At 39.7% G+C, this 25,290-nt stretch overlaps 2 protein-coding genes and 1 long non-coding RNA gene across 3 annotated transcripts in view; 2 read left to right on the forward strand and 1 right to left on the reverse strand.

Moving 5' to 3' along the window:
• Window positions 1-2,466: 2,466 nt before the first annotated feature.
• CD160 (CD160 molecule) lies at window positions 2,467-7,031 on the forward strand. The gene is given in 4 exon segments (XM_036015233.1): window positions 2,467-2,554; window positions 3,204-3,531; window positions 6,649-6,658; window positions 6,885-7,031. Coding segments are annotated over 4 exon segments (567 nt in total). The 5' UTR covers window positions 2,467-2,472.
• A 3,347-nt stretch (window positions 7,032-10,378) lies between these two features.
• LOC118498092 lies at window positions 10,379-10,557 on the forward strand. The gene is made up of 2 exons (XR_004900622.1): window positions 10,379-10,455; window positions 10,492-10,557. It is a non-coding gene; the product is annotated as an uncharacterized LOC118498092 (long non-coding RNA).
• A 6,907-nt stretch (window positions 10,558-17,464) lies between these two features.
• RNF115 (ring finger protein 115) overlaps window positions 17,465-25,290 on the reverse strand; it is a 79,345-nt gene continuing 71,519 nt past the window's right edge. The window contains 6 exon segments of the mRNA XM_028502515.2: window positions 17,465-19,059; window positions 19,722-19,837; window positions 21,659-21,752; window positions 22,661-22,689; window positions 22,692-22,732; window positions 23,896-23,970. Of these exon segments, the coding sequence (XP_028358316.1) occupies window positions 18,928-19,059; window positions 19,722-19,837; window positions 21,659-21,752; window positions 22,661-22,689; window positions 22,692-22,732; window positions 23,896-23,970 (487 nt within the window). The 3' untranslated portion in view covers window positions 17,465-18,927.

Below are 25,290 nucleotides of genomic sequence, written 5' to 3' on the forward strand. Positions count from 1 at the left end.
CACCAATATAAATTCCATTAAGACCCCACATTTTAATGTAAAAAATGAAGAAATGAAAGTACTGCGGGGGGCGGGGGGGATGAGAATTTTTTCAGTTTTGGCATGGAGAAGGCCTGTACAGCATGTCACAAAACCTGAAAGCCATCACAATAAAAGAATGGATTATTTTAATTAGATGAAAAAATTAATTCTGCAAAACAAAAACCACCATAGAAAAGACAAACTAGAAAAGTATTTCTACCTCCTATCACAAAGGACTAATTTTGGGGTATATCAAAAAGCTCCTACAAATCTACCTAAAAATATCAGAAACAACCCAATAGAAAAATGGTCAATTTCAGAGAAAGGGAAAAACAAAATGTCTCTTGAACATGTAAAAATGTGCTTAGCACCCTGGCTGGTGTGGCTTAGTGGACTGAGCACTGGCCTGTGAACTGAGGTTGTCACAGGTTCAATTTCCAGTCAGGGCACATGCCTGGATTGCTGCGGTCCAGGTCTCCAGTTGGGGGTGCGTGAGAGGCAACTACACATTAATGTTTCCCTCCCTCTTTCTGCTTACCTTTCCCTGTCTAAAATAAGCAAATAAAATATTTTTTTCAAAATGTGCTTAGCTTCCATCATGATAAAAACTGTAAATCAGGACTACACTGAGACAATACTTAACCTCTCATCATGTTGCTGGCCCTGGTGTGAGGAAACATTCTCATGTGCTGGTGGAAATGTACACTAATGCAACCTCTGTGAAGGACAATATGGCAGTATTACTCAAATATACACACCCTTTGACCAGCAATACTACTTCTAGAGCTGTATCATTAATAAAATGATGTATGTACATGGTTCTTCATTGCAGTAGGGCTTGGAAAAGACTGGAAATAACTGAAATGTTCACTAATAGAAATCCTTATCAATAATGTAACCTAATTATGAATACTGTCCATCAATTTTTATGTAGTGATATGAAACGGTCTCTAGGACATATTGGTTAAGTAAAAGAAGCAAAATGTATTCTTTTGAAAAAGGGAAACTACAGAACTGTTTATATATGCACACAATTATCTTTACAAGCATCCATAATAATCAGGCAACATTGGTTAACTCTGGGGATGGGTATTAGGTCATTGGGGGGGGGTGGAAGTTGGAAGGAAACTTTTAACTGTGTACCCCTTTGAACATATTTAAACATCTACAGAAAGCCTTCACTGGTGTGGCTGGGTTAGTCAATGTTCTGAAAACCAAAAGGTCACCTGTTCAATTCCCAGTCAGGGTTCATTTCTGGGTTGCAGGTTCAGTAACCAGTCAGGTAACATTCAAGAGGTGAGAGGCAACTGATTGATGTTTCTCTTACACATCGATATTTCTGTTCTTTTCTTTTTCCCTCCCTTCCCCTCTCTCTAAAAATCTTTTTAAAAAAACCTCTACAGAAAGTACACCTCACTTGATTTACTATTTTTATTGCATTTTTTCCATCACCGTTCATGCCCTTTATACTGCTCTCTCCCCTACAATCACTGTCATCCATGTCATCAACCCTACCCCCATAGCTGTCATCCAGTTCTCCGAATTTGTCCCCATTTTCCTTGTTAGTTTAGTCTGTTCATTCAATTCTGCATAGCAGTGAAATCATATGGTATTTACCTTTCTTGGACTGGCTTATTACACTGAGCACATTTTCTAGGTCCATTCATACTGTTGCAAAGGGTAAAAAATTTTGTATGGCCCAGTAGTATTCTATTATGTAACTGCCCCGGGGTTGTTTTATCCACTCATCTACTGAGGGACACTTAGGCTGCTTCCTTATTTTCGTGATTTTAAGTAATGCCACAATGAACATAGGGGTACTTATGTTCTTTCAAATTAGTGTTTTGGGTTTATTTGGATATATTCCCAGAAATGGAATCACTGGGTCGAAAGGCAGATCCATTTTTAATTTCTTGAGGTATTGCCATACTGCTTTCCACAGTGGCTGCACCAATCTGCATTCCCAACAGTGCCAAAGGGTTCCCCTTTCTCCACATCCTCACCAGCATTTGTTGATTCATTGATGATAGTCATCCTGCAGTGTGAGGTGGTATTTCATTGTGGTTCTAATTTGCATTTCTGATTAGTAACATTGAGCATCTTTTTATGTTTTTTGGCCATGTGTGCATCCTTTTTGGAAAAGTGTCTATTTAGGTCCTTTGCCCATTTTCTAATGGGATTGTTTTTTTGTGTCTTACAAGTTCTTTATAAATTTTGGGTATTAACCTGTTACCAGATGTACCTGTGATTTACTATCTCACTTCCCTCATGCCCAAGCCCTCCTCCACCACCTCCATCAGACTCTAGTCAACAGAAGAAGTTAGTGCATTGAACAGGATATGCTCTTGGAGCCCTGGAATGCCTTGTCTAGGACTCTCCCTGTCCTTTAGGAAAAGTGAGGCCAAGGACACCAGCAGAACCATCTACTTCGAGTTCCTGGAGCTGCCAACAATGTACAGGATGCTGATGGCACGTGGCAGAGGCTGCTTTGCCCCGGCCATTCTTCAGGCAACTGTGGACATCCAACTTAGTGGTGAGCTTAGCCCATCTCCAACTCCCAGAGCAGACAGCCATCAGGAAAGATCTTAAGGCTCATGAGGGATAAATCCCATCTTTTTTTTTTTTTTTTTTGGTAGCCAGGAAGAAAAGGACCCACTTTTCTTGACCTTAATGAAAGGGTGAAAAATAGTTCATTTTTCTTTTTTGTTAGAATGGTATTGCCCACCCCATGAGACATTCTGCTTATATTATTATTATGTGTTGCAAACAGCCTGGTAATCTGGCCCTCAATCTAAGTAAGGTTCCTACAGGCTCACCCACTGTAAATTGATGAAATCCAGTTTTGCCAACTCTGGCAACCCATTTAACCACTCTGTGCCTCATATTTGTTTATCTATAAAAAGGGAATAACACCTGTCTCTAGGACTATATTGAGGATTGAAAATACAAAAAAGCACCTTAAGTTAAGGGCTCTATAGGTTTCCAGAAGGACAGTAAAATACAAACCATTCCTGAATTTCAGGTCTCTCTCAGATATAACTCATCGACAATTCTTCTAAGAGGACTGTACTTTACATCCAAGGGGCAGCCCCCCATCTCTGCTTCAACATCTATCTGTAAGTGAATTTCATTTACCACATATACCCAAGCTCCCATGGCTAATTCTTCCCTTCCTGTTTCAGGATGCATGAACATCCTCAGCTCAGTTTCCCAGGAAGGAAAGTGATTAAGCTTAATCTGTACTGTGCAGCATAAGAAATTAGAGGCTGAGGAGACTGTAGTGTTTTTGTGTAAGGACAGGTCTTGGTACTGTTCCCCTGAGACCAGCCTGGAGCAACTGAGAGTGAAACACTATCTTGAGACAGATGGCATCCGTGAAAGTTCATCTCAGTTGGTGTTCACCATAAACCAAGCCACACCATCAGCCAGTGGGACCTATCAGTGTTGTGCTAGAAGCCAGAAGCCAGAAATCCACCTTCAGGGCCATTTTTTTTTCCATTTTAATCATAAGTGAGATCCTAATAGTCCTAATACCACAAAGTAGGACATAAACAGGGTCAGTAGCTACAAGACACAAGTAATTATTTCAGGTCCTGAATAGGCAGTCTCCTTAAGAAAAAGTCCTTCAAATTATTACTCAATCCTTTCCCATCACTCGCACTGGCAAATGCTGCTCTCCTAACAAGGTAATCTTATTCTGTCTTCAACTAAAAAAAATCTTACTGACATAGTCATCTCATTGTTATTGACATTGAGATTGGGTCACAAGGAAGAAAAATAACTTACCCAACGCCACTCACTGGCCAGAGCCAGTATAATTTAGAACTCTTCATTCCCAATTGAGAGCAATCTAAGGAATATGGTTATATTTCTAAATACAGGCACTGAACCTTCAGGATGGAACAGAGAGACAGATTTAAAATAAAATGGATGATTGTCTTAAAGACCATTCAGTTGTAAGAAACAGAAACCCATTCAAGCTGCCATAGGTTAAAGGGGAAAAAAAATAAAGCAAGAAATATTGTTGACCTTTATGAGGTCGTTTCCAGAAACCAAAACCAGAAACTAACAGAACCCCAGTTACTGTCTCAATCTCTCTGGGATAGCAAAGTCTCTCATCCCTGAATATCTTCTTCATTTTGTGCTCTCTTGCTGTTATTACTTTGGCGCAGCCTAAATATGGGAACTTCAGCCTCAGCTGCCCAGCAGAGAGTGATTCTGTTTCTATATGCCCGGATAATGATGCAGGCCTTCAAAACTAAAAATTATATTCTACCTAGAATTCTACACCCAACCAAACTACCAATTAAGTGTGAGGAAGGAATAAAGACACTGTCAGACATGCAATGACTCAAAAAAATTTGTCTTCTATGTGATCTTGAAGCTACCAGAAAATGTGCTTTAGCAAAACTAGAAAATGACTCAGTAGAGTGGATAAAATGGGATCCTGGAAACAAATAATTTAATAGAGGGAAGGGAATAAGGTAATTCTAGAATGGAAAGTGCTAAAAAGGGCATAGTCCAGAAGAGAACAAGAGAAAGATGGCTACAAAGGAAACTCTAGGGGGTAAGAATGAATTGATCATCTCTCCCAAGGCCTATGACAGATCTAGTGAAGAATATGAGCCCTGGCTGGTGTAGCTCAGTGGACTGAGCACAGGCCCACAAACAAAAGGGTCACTGGTTCAATTTCCAGTCAGGGTACATGCCTGGGTTGCGGGCCAGGTCCCCAGTGGGAGCATGCAAGAGGCAACTATACATTGATGTTTCTCTCCCTCCTTCTCCCCCACTTCCCCTCTGTCTATAAAAACGAAGAAGAAAAAAAAACCACCTAAAAAAACCAAAACCAAAAACAAAAAACCCCACAATCTTTTAAAAAAAAAGAATATGGAAAACTGGGTTAAAAAAAACAACAGGTGATCATTATCTCCGAGGAAAACACTAAATTTTCCAAAGGAAACAATCATAGGGAATACAACGTGACTCTGTATTAAGTAACATTTACATAATATGTTATGTAGACATGGTTTTTGAAAGATGCACAGAATGCTACAGGTTTAAGAGAAACATCCTTATCTTCTTTCAAAATCAATAGATAGTATCTAAACTTTATCATCAAGAAGTGGTAACTGAGCATAGTATTTAGAAATACGGTGAAACATCTCAAAGAGTTGACAGTGAAGGAATAAGCCTAGAAAGATAACGGCAGACTGCTATTATTCTTTATGAACTTCCAAGTAGTATGTTACTTTTTAAGAAAATTAAGTATAAATTACACCCAAAATTAAAACCTGGCTGAGCCTTTTAACAAATGTTTTCACCCCCCGGTGGTCAGCAGTCCATCCAATTTTCCTACTTTAGTCCAGATTTCCTTTCTAGTTTCTCTGGCCAAGCTACAGCATTCAGCACTTGCATTCTCCCTCTATCCACTCCCATCTCTACTGACTTCTGTGACTGTGTTCCTGTTTGTTTTTTTTTCTACCTTTCTGGCCATTCTTCTCTCCTTCTATGCCTCTTATTTCCACATTCCATCTCTCACACATGGGCATTCCCCAAGACTCATCCCTACGTTCCATCTTTCACTTTCTCTCACAAGTTCTCATCCACCCTCATAATTTAAACCTGCACTTCCTTGCAGCTGACCCACAAATCAACTCCTTCATCTATAAATACTTCCCTAAGTTTCAGTTAAACATTTCCACTGACAGCCGGACTCCAATCTCCTGAATGACTTATCACTTCCTCAAACTCAAACCTATCGTCCCGAGACTGTATTTCTGTCCATAATTTAGTCAAAATCTTGGTTCCTCCTTTTACCTGCTCCCCTCTACTGTTAGTAAATACTACTAGTCCTTTCCCACATTTGTTCCTCTCTCTCCAAGTGTTCTCCAGGTCATCATCTCACACAACACATTCCAATAGTCTCCTAACTGTTAAGTCCCTTGAGCTCCAGCTGTCTTACTCATTTTTCTCTCACACCAACCTCAGGGCCTGGCAGTGAGCTGTTGCCTAATAAATGGTCCACAGACTGTTATGGTCTCTAACTCCAATCCACACAGCCAACAGAAATTTAAAATGCTAACTTATACATGATGCACCACCATTCGGTTTTAATGCTTTTCACTGTCTATGGGACGAAATCTACATTAGCCTGGCACTACTATTTAGTACTGTTCCAGCTAACTTCATTCACTAGTGAAACTGCTCTTTCATTCATCTAACAAAAAGTACTGTACACCCCAGGCACAGCACTAAGCCTTAGGGAACAGAATGGGAGTACAACAAAGCCCCTCTTCCTTGTAATCTACTGTTTATGTTCTAATTATTTCTATTTGTGATGGTTCTCCGTTAAGATACAATGGCTTCTCATCCTCTCAGCTGTGTCAAGCATGGTGCTAAGTCATATTTCATGTAATCTTCATGGTCTTTTGAGAAAGGGAATTTGTGTAAATTTACTTAGCTACTACTAAGTGGGAGATAAAAATCCAGATCTATCCAAAAGCCCAGATTTTAACTTAGGGTGAACTGTTTGATCCACTCTAACAGATGGTTTGTAAATGAGACCTAGTACACCCAACTCCAAAGTAACTAAGCTATTTTAGCTCTCTCTCTGGCATGACTTTACAGTTCCTTCGAGGTAGGCCTATTTGCATCTTCAGTGTGATAAACAATGGATTCCATATTCATTTATTGCTGCTAAAGCAAATCATTATCATCCACAACATTAAAAAAAATACTTAGTTGGGCAACGAATTATACTGAGAGAGATACTTGGAGACTAAAAGATGTTCTAAGGTGATACAAAGGGAAGCGCTGATTTCTGACACCCTTCCCTAATACCCTGATTCTCTTCTGAACCAGAGACAGGGAACTACACAGTGATGGGGCTGAAACAAACAGGACACCATGAGTTCAGCCACAGTAAAGGCACTCTCAGTTCAAGCTTCCTGCAAGAGGTCTGGGTGATGCTGGTCACTAGTCTGGTGGCCCTTCAAGGTATGTGCGGGTAAAACCTTAAACACACCAAGCAATGTTGTCTAGGTTACTCTCCAGAAGAGTGGAAAGGAAGTCAACTGGGAGAGAAAAATACTCAACCCCAAGCTGTTCACAAGAAAACATCAATCCAATGAAGGCAAAAATGATCCAAAGGAACTAAAGATTTCATACTAACTAGGGAAGGATAGATGAATCAGACTTTCCTTTGGGTATAATAGGCCTCTGAGAAAGTCAAGTAAATACAGTTGCCTCTATGCACTAAATGAACAGAGAGGGCTACAAGTTGAGACCATTATATGAAAATGAACAAGAGGCACACTTACTCTGAAAGTGAGGTTTGAACAATGCAGCTCCTTGGCAAAAGCTGATGGCCAGACCAAGTACATTTAAAACTTTTGGCTTAGCCCTCCGAGTACCATTTATCAATATGAATCAGGGTTTTCATCAGGGTTTTCCCTATTAGATTGGAATTTGCAAAGTTTTGTCACTACATTTTTGCATAATCAGTAACTGATGCAGGTCTGCCTATCCTTGGCATTCTAATTCCATTTGGGCATTCTTCAAATCAATAACAAACAGTTTGAATGCCACCAGAACGTAAGCTCTATAAACGATGGGACTTTACCTTGTTTATTCTAACAACAAAATAAGTACCAGGCACATGTAGGCTCTTAATAATTTGTTTGAAGAATTGGTATGAAGGGCTAGGCTTTACATGGTGGTCCTAACCTCAGCAACAGGAACAGATGTTAAATGTTGCCCCAGTTCACAGAAATACAGGTCCTTCTCTCTCTAAAACCCTGTCCTCTCAGTAATTACCTACCATGATCTAAAGCACCTTCTCTCAACTCTTTTACATCCCTCCCTATTCAGAGACTGCCTCCTCCCATTTCTAGAAATGGGCCACTTAACACTCCCTTAATTCCAACTCTTTAACTACAAGCTATCAAAAGGAACATGACCCTTGGCAAGGACCTGCCAAATGTAAGCCTTTGCTAGTTTTCAAGAAGAAACTGATGAATATAAAGCACTCTGGCCTGTTAGACATATTCTTTTTTTAATAAAGATTTTATTTTTAGAAGGGAAGGAAGAGAGAAAGGAGAGAAACACCAGTGTGCAGTTGCCTCTCATGTGCCCCTCACTTGGGACCTGACCCACAACCCAGGCACATGCCCTGACTGGTAATTGAACCAAGGACCCCTTGGTTCGCAGGCTGGCACTCAATCCACTAAGCCACACCAGCCAGGGACAGACATACTCTTTACTAAGTCTAAGTTCCGTCAGATGGTTAGGTTATTGTTAATAAATTTTATTCCTTCATACAGAATAAAAACTTTAAAGAGTAAATTAAGTTTAGCCATTCAATCTACTACCACTTACTACCTCTGACTCCCAAGTACTGCTGGAGTAAAAAATCTCTAAGGTCTTTTCCCTTCTCTAGTCAGGTGAAGAGAATGAAGTTTTGATAGTTCATTCCTTTTCTTTTCCTCCTTTCCCCAAGAAGACTTACCAGAATTATTAGTAAAGAGAATAAAAGTATATGTTTTCTCAGGCCTAGTGGGATCATATAGGCCAAATTGTCATACTTACAAGTGACAAAAAGGATAAGGGACTTTCCTGAATCTGTGCTTTCCTCATAACTAATTTTGGTGAGTACCCCATCCTATCACCATGCCAACGTTGTATTCAGTGCTATACATGGAAAACATACCTTGAACTTGAGTAGCATCTATATTCTTGACTGTCCTATCTTCCAGCAAGGAGAGATTGATGGTTAGCTCCCTCCCCAGTTCCACAGAATGTTAGATTTGCTAAGGGTCACAATTGCAACTTCAGCAGTAAAACACAACACATAATACATTCCATGTTTTTTCCTTTTCCACTCCCTCTTTAGTCATAAGCACCTATCAAACACACATCCCAGGATGAATTACATGAAGTATTATGTTGCTATTCTAAGTTGTGTGGTAGTAATACAAACTTTTCTCTTTTGTCTACAGCTCTGTAAGAACTTTGTGCCAGAAGAAACTTTTTTAAAAAGTCACAATAAGATAAATATGACTCTCTTTAACTTGGCATCTTTCACATTACAATATGTACATTAAAAAACAAACAAAAAAACAAACAGGGCACAGGGAATATGCAAGAATCTGGGGAATATAAAATGTGGAAAATGAGCGTATCTCTTGATCTTCCTTACTCACTGCCAGAGCAAACTTGCCTTTCTTTCCAACTCAGTCCCAACAGGTAAAACGCAGCTCTAGCAAAAGTGGCTAGTGTGCAGTTCTCACTCAAAAACTAGATAAGTACAAGTTTTTGTGTTCCAGAAGAACTCTTCCTCCCTCCCCTCTAACATAGTAAAACAACCAAGTCAAGCAAATTGAGAACACCAATTTTTTTTCAAGAAATTTTTATTTACCACTAAAGGAGGGAAGAAAGAGGAAACAAGCAAAGATAGGTAGGACAGGAGAAAAACTGACTCAGACCCAGTGTTTTGAGGTTGGCATGAAAGCAGAGGAAATGGTGTTCAAGAGCAATGCACATAACACTGCTGTAGGAAGATCTGTGAAGACCAGATGCACTACAGATCACAACTGTCTACTTTCAACTAAGTACCTGTCAACATCTTTAGCCATTTCTTTTTTATATAAATGCCAAAGCAATATTCACAGCCTTTATCTCCTAAATTCACAAATCCTCTCTCCCTCTAAACACATAAGCTCTTGTCATAGTTAAGCCAAAAGGAGGGGGACAGGAAGAATATCTCTGATAGAAAGAAATACATGAATAAAGAGGTAGAAACACAGAAAATTTAAGTGGACCTAAACAGCAAATCATCAAAAGAAACAGATGCCTTACCTGGGATCCTTGGTCAGGACCTGCCAAAAGTGGGAGATAAAGTTTGTGGGAACACAGAGAGAGAAGGCTGAAAGAGATGGGTAAGACCCTTATTAGTAATGGTCTTAAACCTCAAACTCAAATGATTTTGGATTTTGTCTTATGGAAGTTAAAAAAAACTGGCATGGAGTCAAAGACCTGGCTCTGCAACATACCAGCTATGTGTCCTTGGGCAAATGAAGTTCTGAAATACATCTTACAAATAAGTACATTCTGTATTTCAACTGGATGTATTAGATTCTGCTGTGACTAATGAAGACAAATAAATTTAATAGCATTACTGAAACCATAGCAGCTCTTTGTTACATATTTTTTTCACTAAGGTACTAAAAATAAAACTATCACCTTGTTGGGAATGAGTCTAAAAATTTTGGGGCCTTAAAAATGATAACATCTTATTAGAAAAGGTAAAGAACCACAAGCCTACATCCCATAATACACAGAAATAAGTGCACTAGCTGCAAGAGGAAAGGCAACATATAGACTCCACTTCCATGGACACCTTCTAAGTGTAATCTGGCAACAACATAAGGTTTATATGTATAAGATCCTAGAGTTGAATGCATGTAATGCCAGTTGTCTGGCAGGTATGAGGGATCAAACCCTCATTGTCTTTTGGATCAGACAACACCTCTATTTTGATCCTGGAAAAAATCTCCAGTTGTAAACATTGTTTTTTACCATTATATTTTAAATCCTTGAGACAGCCTTGTGGTTTCCGACTACTGCTGGAGACACTGACATTACTACAAGCCTACAATTTCCTCCCTCAGAATAGCCACCTGTGATGTTTACCCCATCAAATACTTCTCCAACTCCCTGCACCAGAAGTTATGCAAGATTCATTCTGGAAATTCTCAATAAGAGAACTCTGTCCTGCTAGTCCCCCAAACTCCCAAATCTCCACTGGTTTATTCTTATAAACAGCAACTGTAAACAAGATTCTTTGCGTCTCCACCAGGGCCCAAAGAGGATTTTTCCCCTAGCATCATCTGTCTGTACAAGCCTTGCTCCTTTTCCTCCTCAAGTGTGTCTTTTCTGAAGTACTCTTCACCTCCAAAACCCCCAGATGCTGCTTTATTATTATTTACAACAGATACACACTATGATTCCCTCCTCATTAGACTGACATATTTAATTAGTATTCTTTAAAGAAACAGCACCTGAACACCAGGGAGAAAGACACTGAAATGCAAGTCATGAAGGAAGTTAATTTGCAGCAATATTAACAAGAAAAAAAATTAAAAAGCAATACATTTGAGATTAACTTAATATAATACAGAAGCAATGCATGATTGAACATCCTTTCCTCAAAGACTTTTATTCTTAACCTCATGAATCACTGGACTTTTACCTATACTTAATCCCTTCAACACACCTTATAACAGGGTGCTTGCCAAGGCCAACAGTGTCCCAAAACTGAACTACAGAAACACAAGAGCCTGAGGTATGTACAATGAGAGAATCAGACCATCAGGCTCCAGTCCTCTGCTGTATTCACTGCTCCTTTTACCTCAGTGCTCATCATAGCCTTTCTACTTCTCAAGTGATATGTGCATGTATGTCTGTCTGTGAATATATACACACACATATACATGTGCAATACAATGACAAAGAATTTTTATAACAACCACTAAAAGTGATGTTGTTGCAGAAAAAGTGTTCCCCCTAAATCTTCCTTCTAACTTAACTATTGGACTAGACAGTACTGTACAGGGAAAACATTTAACAAGCATTTGTTCAATTGTTATGTAGCAAATGTTGACAAACTAAACTTATAATAAGCTAAGGAAGCTATTTGATTTATAGCCCTCCCCATATCCTCCACCTAGAATAATCCCTTTTCTTAGAAATTAGTTTTGTAAGGAAAGAATCAAGGAGCTATACCAACAGGGACAAAATGTCATTCTGGATTCTATAAGTTCCTCAACTCTTCAGAGAACTGACACTAGGAACTTCAAAGGAAAATTAATTTTTGTACCAGAATTATTCCATCTCACTGCTCCAAATTCATCTGCTGAAAGTCACCACTCTGTTTAACTCTGCATGGGACTCAAAGAGTAGGCCATTTCATATTAAAGTAGAGGCCTCAAATCTAAGGGCTCAAGACCTGAAACTGCAAGTTTTCTCTTCTCTTTGACAATCAGGGAAAGCTAAGGCACGTCCTGACTCCTATTAAGGCTCCAGATTTCTGCATCTGTAAGCCTCCCAGTTGTAAATGAATGAAACACATGGGAAGTCTGGGTTATGTAGCCCTCTGCCATGGGCACTGTAACTTAACTGTGTTTGATATATTTTAGAGCAAGACATTCCTAGAAACAAGCTATCAACCCCACACATGTTATGGTGTTACACCAATGAATCTACAATGTTTCTTCCTAGAATAGGAGGCATTTCAGACTTCTAGGATAACATAAATAGAAGAGAAAAAATATCTATGACACACACAGCAAACTGGTCCTCATCCTGTATGTATTTCTTCTATGGTTTAACAGTAATATTGAAGTCTCTAAACAAGACAGATATTTTGGACTTCCAGTCAAGATGGAGGAAAGGGTAACATGCTTCGCCTCTTCACACAACTACAACAAAATTACAACTAGACTACAGAATAATTATCACCCAGATTCGTCAGATAATCGAGCAGTATGGAAGTCTGACAACCAAGAATTTAAAGAAGCCACATTCATCCACATGGGCAGGAGGGGCAGAGATGAGGAGTAGTGCAGAGAGGCGGCCCCACATTCACGGGTGGTAGAAAACTATCATGAGGGATACCTCTGGAGTGAGCAATTCCAGCCCCAGACCAGACTATCCCACCCAGTCCAGGGTTCCAGCGCCAGAAAGATAAGTCCCCATAACTTCTGGCTGTAAAAACCAGTGGGGGTTGGGGTAGCAAAAGAAATTGCAGGTTTCTCAAGAAACTGTTAAAGGGCCTGCAAAGGTCTCAGAACATATGCAGACCCACCCCATCTGGGATTCAGCACTAGAGCAATAGCTAGAAGGGCACAAGTGGCACATGGGAAGAAGGGGAGAAAGTGAAGTGACTGGCAACAGGAATGTGCTGGGAGAAGGTTTCCTTCTGGGCAATCTCCAGAAGCCCCACAGTAGCACTATCCCTTCTCGAAGTCCTCCCCACCCACAGAGCCACAAAGCAACGAATCGGTTTGTCCCACCCTGGCAATCACCTAAAGCTCTACCCCACGTAATTTACAAGTGCCTTGTCCCCAATAGGCCACTCTATTATGACAGGGAGTCAAAGCAGCTTTACCTAACACACAGAAACAAATACAGGGAGGCTTCCAAATTGAGGCGACAAAAAAATATGGCCCAAATGAAAAGAACAAAACTCCAGAAACAGAATTAAATGAAACTGAGATAAGCAACCAATCAGATGCACAGTTCAAACTACTGGTGATCAGGATGCTCAAAACTCATCAGGTACTGCAATGGCATAAAAAAGACCCAGGTAGAAATGAAAGTTGCATTAAGTGAAATAAAGAAAAATCTACAGCAAACCACAGTGGAGGGGAAGAAGTCAAGAAATGAAACAATTTGGAACATAAGGAAGAAAAAAGTATTCAATCAGAACAGCAAGAAGAAAAAAGAGGAGAGAATAAAGAGCCTCTGGGACATCTCCAAACGTAACAACATCCAAATTATAGGGGTGCCACAAGGAGAAGACAAAGAGCAAGAAATTGAAAACTTCTGACAAAATAATGAAAACTTCCCTTATTTGGTGAAGGAAATAGACATACTAATCGAGGAAGCACAGAGAATCCCAAACAAGTTGGACCCAAAGGACCCAAGACAACGTAATTAAAATGCCAAAGGCTAAAGATAAAGAGAAAATCTTAAAAGCCGCAAGAGAAAAGCAATTTACCTACAGAGGAGTTCCCCTAAAACTGTCTGCTGATTTATCAGTTACCCTATTGAGCAAAGCTATTGTTTAGAACAGAAGGGCAGATAACGTGCTTCCCAGATAAGGTAAGCTGAAGGAGTTCATTGTCAACAAACCATATTATATGAAATGTAAAGGGAACAACTATGTAAGAAAAAGAAGAGAAAAACTATGAACAAAATGGCAACAAACAAACCATCAGCAACTGAATCTATAAAGCAAACTAAAACAAACAAGCAGAACAGGAAAAGAACCACAAATATGGGATCATTTGGAGGGTAGCAGTTGGGAAGGGGAAGGGGGAGAACGGGGGATAAGGTACAGGCCTAAGAAGAACAAAAATTGGTAGGTACAAATAGACAGGTAGATGAAGAACAGAGAGGAGGGAATGAGAGTAGCAAAAGAACTAGGCATGACCCAGGGACAGGAACTAAGGGGTGGAGGTTGGAAGGGAATGGGGGACCAGGTGAGGGAAGCAGAGGGGGAAAAATAAGTGAGAGAACTGAGAGCATAATCAATAAAATATATTTAAAGAAATAAAGAGAAACCTAAAAAAAAAAAAAGACAGGTATTTCCATAAGACACTTTTAAAATATATATTTTATTGACTAGGCGCTAGGCATCCCATTCCCCTCCTTTATTCCCCTCCACCCTGTACACCCTCTCCCACCCACATTCCCCCCCTTTAGTTCATGTCCATGTGTCTTAAGTTCTTCAGCTTCTACATTTCCCATACTATTCTTACCCTCCCCCTATTTTCTACCTACCATCTATGCTACTTATTCTCCTTACCTTTCCCCCCTCTCCACCTTCCACTCCCCTGTTGCTAACCCTCCATGTGATCTCCATTTCTGTGGTTCTGTTCCTGTTCCAGTTGTTTGCTTAGTTTCTTTTTGTTTTAGGTGTGGTTGTTAATAATTGTGAGTTTGCTATCCTTTTATTATACATGTTTTATCTTCTTTTTCTTAGATAAGTCCCTTTAACATTTCATAAAATAAGGGCTTGGTGATGATGAACTCCTTTAACTTGACCTTATCTGAGAAGCACTTGATCTGCCCTTCCATTCTAAATGAAAGCTTTGCTGGATACAGCAATCTTGGATGTAGGTCCTTGCCTTTCATGACTTAGAATACTTCTTTCCAGCTCCTTCTTGCCTGCAAGGTCTCTTTTGAGAAATCAGCTGACAGTCTGATGGGAACGCCTTTGTAGGTACCTATCTTCTTTTCTCTTGCTGCTTCTAGGAGTCTCTCCTTCATTTTTATTTTGGTTAATGTAATTATGATGTGCCTTGGTGTGTCCCTCCTTGGGTCCAACTTCTTTGGGACTCTCTGAGCTTCCTGGACTTCCTGGAAGTCTCTTTCTTTTGCCAGAATGGGGAAGTTCTACTTTATTATTTGTGCAAATAACTTTTCTACTTGTTGGTCTTCCTCTTCCCCTTCTGATATCCCTATAATTCAGATGCTGGAATGTTTAAAGATGTCCTGGAGGTCACTAAGCTTCTCATTTTTTTGAATTCTTATTTCCCCATTCTTTTCTGTTTGGTTGTTTCTTTCTTCCTTCTGGTCCACTCTATTGATTTGAGTCCTAGTTTCCTTCCCATCACTATTGGTTCCCTGTGCATTTTCCTTCATTTCACTTATTGTAGCCTTCATTTTTTCATCTAATTTGCGACTAACTTCAACCAATTCTGTGAGCATCCTGACCACCAGTGCTTTGAAATGTGCATCTGATAGGCTGGCTATCTCTTTGTCATTTAGTTGTATTTGCTGTGGAGCTTCGATCCGATCTTCTGTTCAGGCCTTTTTGGGGGGGGACAGGGGGTCTGGTCACACCTGTTACATATGAGGGGCAGAGCCATAGGTGTTCACCAGGGTGGGGCAGCCCAGTCGCTGGGTTGTGATGTTGTATGTGGGGCTGGGATCCGAGAGGGAACAATGGTGCTTGCTCCTCCCTCCGTTGGATTTCAGTCCCTTCCACTGCTTCCCCCAAGCAAACTGGGCCTTTCTGGTGCTGATTCCCATGTGGGTGGGCTTGTGCATGTTCTAGGACCCTGTAGGTCTCTCCAACACACTCTCCTGTGAGGCTGGGAGTCTCTCCCTGCACCTCAACCCCCACAGGTGTTTTCAATCAGTGTCCCGAGGCTCTATTTCCCGACGTGGGGATCTTGGGTTTCGTGGTCTGTCTCACTGCCCAGTTTTGCCTGCTTTATCTGCAAGCGAATGTGGGATCGCCCAGACAGCCAGGCACCTTGCGCACAGTGCCTTGCTTCACAGGTGCTGCCTCACTGGGTCTGCCAGCTGCCTATGCGCCCAGGATGCCTTATGAGCCCGGTACCACCGCTTTTTGTGTCGTGACCCTTCTCTGCCCGGCTGCCTGACTCTGCCCTTCCTACCAGTCTGGATGAATATGTATATTTGGTTGTCCAACTTCCATACAGTTCAATTTTCTGTTTGATCTGCTTGTTATCTTGTTTTTAAATTGTTGCTGACCTTATTTTGGTTGTGTGAGGAGGCACAGTGTGTCTACTTACGCCTCCATCTTTGAGACACGTTAATTTGGCAAAACTTAAGATAAGGAAAATTCTGCTGTGTTCAGCATCTCTATTTTTCTTCTTTGTGATGGTTAATTTTATGTGTCAGTGTAACTCAGCCATGAGATGCCAAGATATTTGGTCAAACATTACTTTGAAGTGTGTCAATGAGGGTACTTTTGATACGATTAGTCTCTGAATCAGTAGACTAAATAAAGCAAACTTCCCTCCCTAATATGGGTGAACTTCATCCAATCAGCTGAAGGTCTAAATAGAACAAAATGGCTGATAATCCTGCTAGCAAGTAGGAACTCCTGCTTGACTGAATTAGGACATTGGTCCTTTCCTGACTTTTAATTCAAACTGAAACATCAGCTCCTTTTGGGTTTTGAAGCTTCCAGCTTTTGAACGAGAACTTACACAATCAACTCACCTATGCTCAGGTCTCTAGAATCAAATATGAATGACACTACTTTCTCTATCCAAGCTGGCTGACTGCATATCTTGGGACTTCTTAGCCTCTGTATCACATGAGCAAATTCATTATAAATCTATCCATGTATACACACAAACACACCCATACCCTATAGTTCTGCTCCTCTAGAAAACCCAAACATCCTCCTTAACCTAAATTAATGTGGATGTCTGAGATGCCTCCTATTCTAGAAAGAAGCACCACAGATTCATTAAGTGGGAGGGAGTCTGGGAAATAGCCATCTCCTCAATCTAATCAGAGCAAGAAAGTGAACAAAATTTCAGATAATTTAGACTGATGTTACTTGCTACTCTGCGTATTTAAAAGGCAAATCCCTGATTCCAGTGCTTTTGTTTCCCCCATTTTGTGAAGCTACTCAGATCCCTTCTAGTTCTCTAGCTGGAAATAAAAATACAAATGTCTATGCTGGCACCTCCAGACACTTAATAGGCAGACAAAATTTGCTAGGCTACCACAATTTTTCTGAGACAGCTGAACAGTGACCATTAAATAATTGTATTATACCTCACACCTCCCTCCAGCTTCTTCACCGCCCTTTCCCCCCACCCCACCAACAGCCTTAGTTAATAGCTCACATTCTCCAAAGAATCAATCTCTACAGAGGTATGACATGAGAGGCATATGAAAAAAACATCTTTTATTTCCTCTGGGCCCAATCTGAATCATACCTTTATAGTCACAATTTTTATAGGCAGGCTATTAATTCAGCAGGCCACTTTCCTACTTTCTCTCTTTCCTCCACTACCCCTTTACCATGTATCAAAGTACAAAGATATCTCTAACCCTCCTCCCTCACCCCCTAAATCACAGTTTAGTGTATGATAATCAATAAAAACTGAGAAAAGACTCCAAGCCAAAAGAGACTCACCAAAAAGTAGCCTTCTTGTTCTGCTCATTCCAAAATATAAAGGGCTGGGAACAGCACACAAACAAGTGCCCCTCTGTAACCCTTTGGGGGTATTAACAGTGATTACATGTCCCCATCATTTCCTTTGGAGACCTTGAGGTTTCAAGGACATTTTTAATCTTTTTCAAATGCTCCAAATAGCATGTGCATGCACATGGGACACTGTTAGGCTGAAAAAAATAAGGCCTACCTCTCACAGACCATGTTGTTTTGGGCATGATCACAATAATCAGTTAGATTCCAAGTATAGCCAGAACCAAGCACACAGAAAGGTTTCAGAGAGGATCAAAGGGCTTACCAAAAATTATAATGGAAAAAAAATTTATGAGATGACATAAAATCTCAATTCCTAAAAGCCAATGAATTACTAAAAACAGTGAATAGAAGCAGTAATGAAGTCATTCTTGAGGGAAATTAAACCTCAGTACCAAGTATTTCAAACATCTGTTGTTCTTTGCCTATATGCTGTCCAGCTCTTTCACAAAAAAGAACCAGAATTAGATTCTTACCAACAGAAGACCCCTAAGACATGTCATGTTGGTTTCTGTGGAAACCACATTTTTTGAAGTAGTCTTTAAATATTAAAATGGGAAAACCAAACAGTATAATGATAGCCACTTTCTCCCTCCCACTGTAATTTTTCTTTGATTGACACCTAGGGGTTCAAGAAAAAAACAAAATCACTAGTCTCAGACTCCTGAATTAATCAGACCTCAATTTACAGCTAATGTGGCCAAGAATATATGCTTTTGTACAATTAAAACAGAAGGACTTTACGGCTCTGATTCCACTGTATTTACTGCAAAATACACTAATGATAGGGTGAAGGCTGGACAAGGAGGTGAAAACATCCATTACCAGATAATATGACAGGGAGCAAAACTCTAGCTAGACTTTAAGGGAACTAATTCTATTCTGGCAAAGGTAAACCCACATAATTAAGTTTCACACTTATAAAATATATCATTCTGAATTCAGGAATAAGAAGCATTTGGTTGCAGATACAATCCCATCTATAGATACTAACTTTAAATTTAAAGAAAAACACTACATTAATATCATGGACTGGGATTTCTTATGCGATCCCTAAATCCAGCTACTATTTTTTTTGTGTTGATACAATTTACAGCTGTGGTAAGATGACTACCACAACCCTGGCTCAGATGTGGTCTTTAGCTTCAGAAAGTCCATCGGTCATGTAGCTGGCTGTCACTGCTAAATCTGTTGCTTGCAGAGGCCTCAGAGTTCTGGGTTTGCCAAGTAGAGTCCTCACCATTTAAACTCTTCCTACATATAGGACATGCATCATGCTGAAACAAAAGATATCAGTCCATGTAAACAGCTTGACCTGAGAAGTTGCAGGTACTAAACACTTAAGAAATCCTGAGAGCTGGCGGGTAGAAAAACAAAAAGGTTATGCATTCTCACATAGTGTATACTGGGCTTCAAGGTTTAATACCAGGACCTCTCTCAAACAGAACTGACAGAAAGTTCTTAATAGCAATTTAACAATAGCTAACACATACCACCAAACAGAACTAACCAGAATCAGTGACCTGAGATGATCTAGAGCAGAGATTAGCAAACCTTCTATATAAGGAGAGGTAATAAATATTTTTGGCTTTGCAGGCTATATACCACCTGTGTCACAACTACTCAGCTCTGCTGATGTCACACAAAAGTAGCCATAGACAATTTGTAAACAAATAAACACAGGTGTGTTCCAATAAAACTCCACTTACAAAAACAGATGGCAGGCCACAGTGACCTGTGGGTTATAGTTTGCTAACCCCTCGTCAGAAGATTCAAATAGATAATAACCTAAGAAACAGTAATGGTGTTACTAGGATTTAGCCAGGGACTAAAATCTAATCTTCATTAACTATTAACTATACTCTTACTCTCAACTATCCCCCGACAAGATGTGACTGGCATAGATGCCCTATCACAGATGAGCATGGTCTGTACTCACCAGTTCCAACCATGGCACAATACAACTGCTATGAAAGAAGTGGTTGCAGGGTAACTGCCGGACTTCCTCTTCAACTATGTAATCTTCTTTGCATACCGGACACTCTAAACCTGTATCTGTTGGAGAAGAAAATGCCTTTTAAAGTAAACAAGAAAAAGAAGAAAGACAAAACTAGCCCAATTTCTTTAACAACCAAAGGAGTGCATACAAAAAAGACACAAAGGGCATCCAATAAGGATGGAGATAGGAAGCATGAATTTTATTTCAAAATGAGGTTGGAAGTGGTAGTAGTCTGGGATATAAAAAAAGAGGACTGATAAAAATGGGCCTAGTCTGGTAAGACCTAGATAGGAACTATATAAGTCCTACTTTTCAATGTAAACAATTAGAAGAAATAAACTAAGGCTTAGTTATCTCTTAGGTAAAACAGGAACAACGTCTTCTCAATGTGTGACAAACTTCTGGCAGTTTCCATTTAGAAAACACTGGAAATATGTTCGCCACAATCAAAGAACTCATCTTAGTAATCTTACTGTTCCCATTCAGTGTATCACTCTATAGCTCATCTTCACTTATAGATTCTCAGCTGGTGCCTCAAAAATCAATAAATTCAAAATCAAAAACATTAAACCACGGCTAGTGTGGGTCAGTGCATTGAGTGCCAGCCTGAGAACCAAAAGGTGGCTGGTTCGATTCCCAGTCAGGGCACATGCCTGGGTTTCAGGCCAGGTCCACAGTAGGGCGTGTGTGAAAGGCTACCACACATTCATGTTTCTTTCCCTCTCTTTGTCCCTCCCTTCCCCTCTCTAAAAATGAATAAATAAAATCTTTTTTTTTTCATCAAAACATTACATCATCTCCTTACTAAACCACTGCCTACTAACAATTCCCCCATTCCTGATAATGGCAGCATCATCTCTGTAGTTACAAAGTTGTATTATCTTAGAACCATCTTTGACTCTTTCCTCTCCTTAATTCCATTATGCAGTTGTGATAAAAGCATTTGTTTTCTGTATCTAGTCATTCCTTTCTACTAGCATTGTTACCACCACCTGAACCCCATCTGGGTGCTGCAATAGCCCCTTAAATTCCTGTTTCTGCTTTCTTCCTCTTCTAATCTACTTTAGACACTATCTCTAAACTAATCTACTCTAAAGACCACTTAAATTCCCTTATTCCTCCATTTGGGGACCTATAAAACTTACCCACCCTCAAAATATTCAGCCCTAACTACTCTGCCACCTTTTCAATGTCCCCTAAACAAGGTCCCACCCTTTTTATCCAGTCATACCTCCCATTAGTCCCCAAACCAGATTCTATTTCAGGTCTAACTCTCTTTATACCTCATTCAGACATCATGTCCATGCTGACATTTTTACATTGGTTCATACATTTTGTTAAACAGAATGACCTTTCTAAGGTGGCTCATCCTGTCTTTAAAATCCCTGACTCCAAAAGTATGTGGGGAAAGAAATCCCCAGTCCAAAATAATGTCCTTTATCACTAAATTTCTCCAGTGCTCATAAATAAAATATCTATTTCTAATGTACCTAACTATACAGTAGATATAAAACAAATTCCCAGCCTCTCATTTATATCTTTTCCTATTTCCCCCAAATCAGTAAGTAGCATCTGCTCAACAATATTTTTCACACTGTTAACTAACTGGAGAGTTTTGCTTCCCCTAGTAAATTCTTTAAGAAATCAAGTCTTATGTATCTTTGTACCTCTATTTCCTGCAAGGCATCTAGAAAAGGGACATGGTAATTGTTTAGAAAATACCTGCTGACTAACCCTAATGAAAAGGGTAGGCACCTTCCTTAGCTGGAACCCAGGTAGGAATTTTAGGAGTGCTATAGCTTCACTTGAAGAACCTTAGTGAAGGAAAGTGCTGAAATTTTGAACAGAGATCAGAAGATGACAGAAACTGAACCTACCAACTTGTTCCTGAGTTACTGTCACTGTTGGAAGAGATGTGATCTTTTCCTTGTCAGCTGGAGGAGGCCCCGTGTTTTCCAGTTGTCCTAAAAGCTACAAAATAAGAAAAAGAAGCGGCAGGTATCTAACTATCCCTGGGTAATGAGCTGCTCCAGCTGAGAACAAACAGTGTAGATATTAGAAATGTTAGTTGTTCTCACTCCTATTAGACTCTGACAGGCACAAGTTTCCCCTTTCCTGCTGCCAGAACACTAGTAATTGCTTTACAATTTAAGAGTGCCATGTGTATAAATCTACAGATAGTCCATCATTGCCAGGCCCACCTTTGGGCACAAAACAACTTTAGAAGCAGCAAAAGAGTTGTGATGTCACAAACAAAAATAAAGCTTAACAAAAATACTGAATTGATCCAAAAACTTCATTCTGCTAGAAGGAAGAAAAGGGTGGGAGTGTGGTAAGTAGCAATAATGTAAGCCAAGAAATAGGTAAATTACTTTGATATAAACATCATGCTTTCTATTCTTAGTAATCCACAAAGGAAATGAAAAGCCAATAAAATAAAAAATGAACATTAACAAATGGAAACAATTATAAACGGCATGGGAATACCTTTTCCTCTGCTTTTTTTCCCCTACTTTGCTCCATCTAGCAGAAATCCCTGCTTTAGCACATGAGGAGACCCTCCTTTTTATGTGAAGTAACTTAATAGGATCCTCATAGGACTGAACAAGAGGCCAAAAATACAAAACACTGTTTGTTATACGAAAACCTTTTTCTTTCTATGGAGGTGAAACGATCTTCTAAAAAGGCTCCGTGAGCTAGAAGATACATGGATGCTGAGCTAAACCCATAAAACATCTTTAGTAAAATGCAAACCTGCAAGCTCAAAATATTAGAGAAAGCAGAGTGACTACCATTTCAGAAAGGAGCAGAAGGAAAGCAGGAAGCCACTGGAACTATGAGACACACTGAACAGACACCTTCAAAAGGCAGCTCCTCACCTGGGTTACAATGGCATCAAGCCCTGTTGACCCCAGGCATAGTCCCCAGGGTTGGAGTGCAGCATCCCGCTCCTATACATGAGATGAGACAGACAGCATTAGATGGAGTGACCAGGCCCCACCTTATAACACAGGGAAAAAACAAAAGGCAGAGCAGAGCATCCTGTTCTCTCTCAGGCCCACAGTGCCAATAGTTCTCTAAAATCAAGTGGTAAAGAATTTCTCAATATTTTCAAGGTCAAACAGATTATCTATCTAGTCTCCCATTCTCTAGAAATTTTTCTTGAGCTGAATCAGACACAAAATGTGAAGCCACCTAAAACACCACATGACACACAAGAACAAAAGGAGTGACTCACTGCCTGTGGATTAAGAAAAGTGTGTCTTTTCTATGCCCACTTACATTACACATACTGGGAGCAGCTTTTTGAGGCAAGTCTTCCTTTTGTGGCTGGGAAAAATCTACAGCAGACCCCCTCATTCAAAGAAGCCACCTGTAGTCCTGGACAATAAGAAGCTTTCAGGGAGAGAAGCAGCCACAGCAGTCTCTCTGAATCACAACTTAGAACAATTTACAAAAGAGGCCTGGCAGGCAGCACTTCTTTTGGAGCTGCTGGTGCACTGCCCCAGTTGATGGGGGGAACATGTTTAGAGAAACTAGAGGTTGGAAAATAGGATAACTGTGTGGATGAACTGAGGTCCCTCTGGGCAAAGAAAGCCTTCTGGGGCAGAGTCAAAAGTAGCAAAATAATTATCTAGACAAGAAGAAAATCCATCTCAAATCTTGACCATACGTGTCACTCTGATACTGAATTACATAGCCTTTTGTTTCTTCTGATGAACCTTTTGACTTTGAAAACAAAGAAGTTAAGTATTATCTTTTCAATTTTGGAAATTCTTAAGGAATAAAATCTTCCTATATGATGAGGAAAACCCCACAAATCAGATACCAAGCCTGGAAGAGACCTATTCATTCCTCACCTCAACACAACCTGTAATTAAATACATCCAGTGCCCAGATATCCCGGGGATCAGGATGACTCTTGTGAGCCTGAGAATAAAAAATATGTTCTAATTAAGTCTGGGCTCAGCAAATAATGGCAGACTAACAGCCTGCCAATCACATCTGTGTACTCATCTATGCAGCTTTTTGTTTCTTGCCATGGCACAGGCACTACAGTAGCTAAAATAATGCTACTCCAGCAGAATAAAATAAAAGGCAATTAGTTACTTACCAGGTAAAAGGGTGTGGGGATCCACCAGGAACTGCAGAATTTGCAAAAAACCCTGCAAAGATCTGTTGTATTATTCTGTTGAAAAAAAAAACTTAAATAACTCAACAGACTAATGAAAGTACTCTACAAATATCCATGGCTGACCACTATGGCTTGCTTTTCAATGACTATTATACTATAAAAAGCACTAGAAGTCAGTCAGCTACCTAGTAGAATGCTACTTTGCTATTATGCCTATCCTCCTGACCTCTGCTATCTTATACATTTAATACATTTTTGTAATTCAGGCTGGAAAGGAATCTAATTGTATGGTAGTTTCAATCTGTGTTCCTTGGATACCTGGCAGCAATATGAGGAGACTGAAACAGATGCTAAACCAGTGGAATTTGGGGCCCATCTCCCTCTAACAAGGGCAATTCCATTTTTATTTGTGTTGCACATTGGGTTTCTGTGTAGGATACTATTAATGGGCCCTTTAAAAGAATTTTTTGAAAATAATTCCATTTTACAAATACATATCAACATGTTGTATTTGGTGTTTCAAATACTTATAACAAATACGCATAAAACTTGTCTTTCTGAACACTTTAAGACGACAAAGCTAACCAGTACTTTATCCTAATGAGTTGGTCATTGTTATTCAGAGATTATTGCATAATGTCTCGGGAAAAGAAAGTCAGTGAAGGAATTTTGCCCCTACATAAGCACTCCCCAACCCACCTTTATTGAGATATAATTCATATGATATATACTTTTCATCCCCTGGTTCCCACCTTACTTATCAAGTCAATCAAATAACAGTAACAATAGCCAATTAGATGCTTCCTATTGCTAATGCTAAACAGTAGGTAATTACACTATGTTTGTTTTAAAATATGTCCAAAAATTATTATATACTCCTCCCTTAAGTGTAGACTGGACCTGGTAACTTCTTTCTTAATTGAGGTATAACTGACATATTAGTTTCAGGTGTACATGAAACTAATTTGATTTGAAGTTTGTATATTGTAAATCGTCACAATAACAAAGTTACAAAGTTAACAAAGTTACAAAATTTCCTTATGATGAAAATTTTTAAGATCTACTCTTTCACTCTGGCTGGTGTGGCTCAGTAGACTGAGTGCTGGCCGGCCTGTGGACCAAAGGGTCACTAGTTTGATTCCATCAGGGCACATGCCTGCACTGTGGACCAGGTCCCCAGTAGGGGGCGTCTGAAAGGTAACTACACATTGATGTTTCTCTCCTGTTTTTTCTCCCTCCCTTCCCTTCTCTAAAAATAAATAAATAAACAAAATCTTTTTTTTAAGAAGATCCACTCTTTCAACACCTTTTAAATGTATAATACAGTATTATTATAATACTGTAATTAACTATCTCATTGTGGTTTTGATTCTT

Source organism: Phyllostomus discolor, chromosome 14 (assembly GCF_004126475.2).
Source record: "Phyllostomus discolor isolate MPI-MPIP mPhyDis1 chromosome 14, mPhyDis1.pri.v3, whole genome shotgun sequence".
NCBI lineage: Eukaryota > Metazoa > Chordata > Mammalia > Chiroptera > Phyllostomidae > Phyllostomus > Phyllostomus discolor.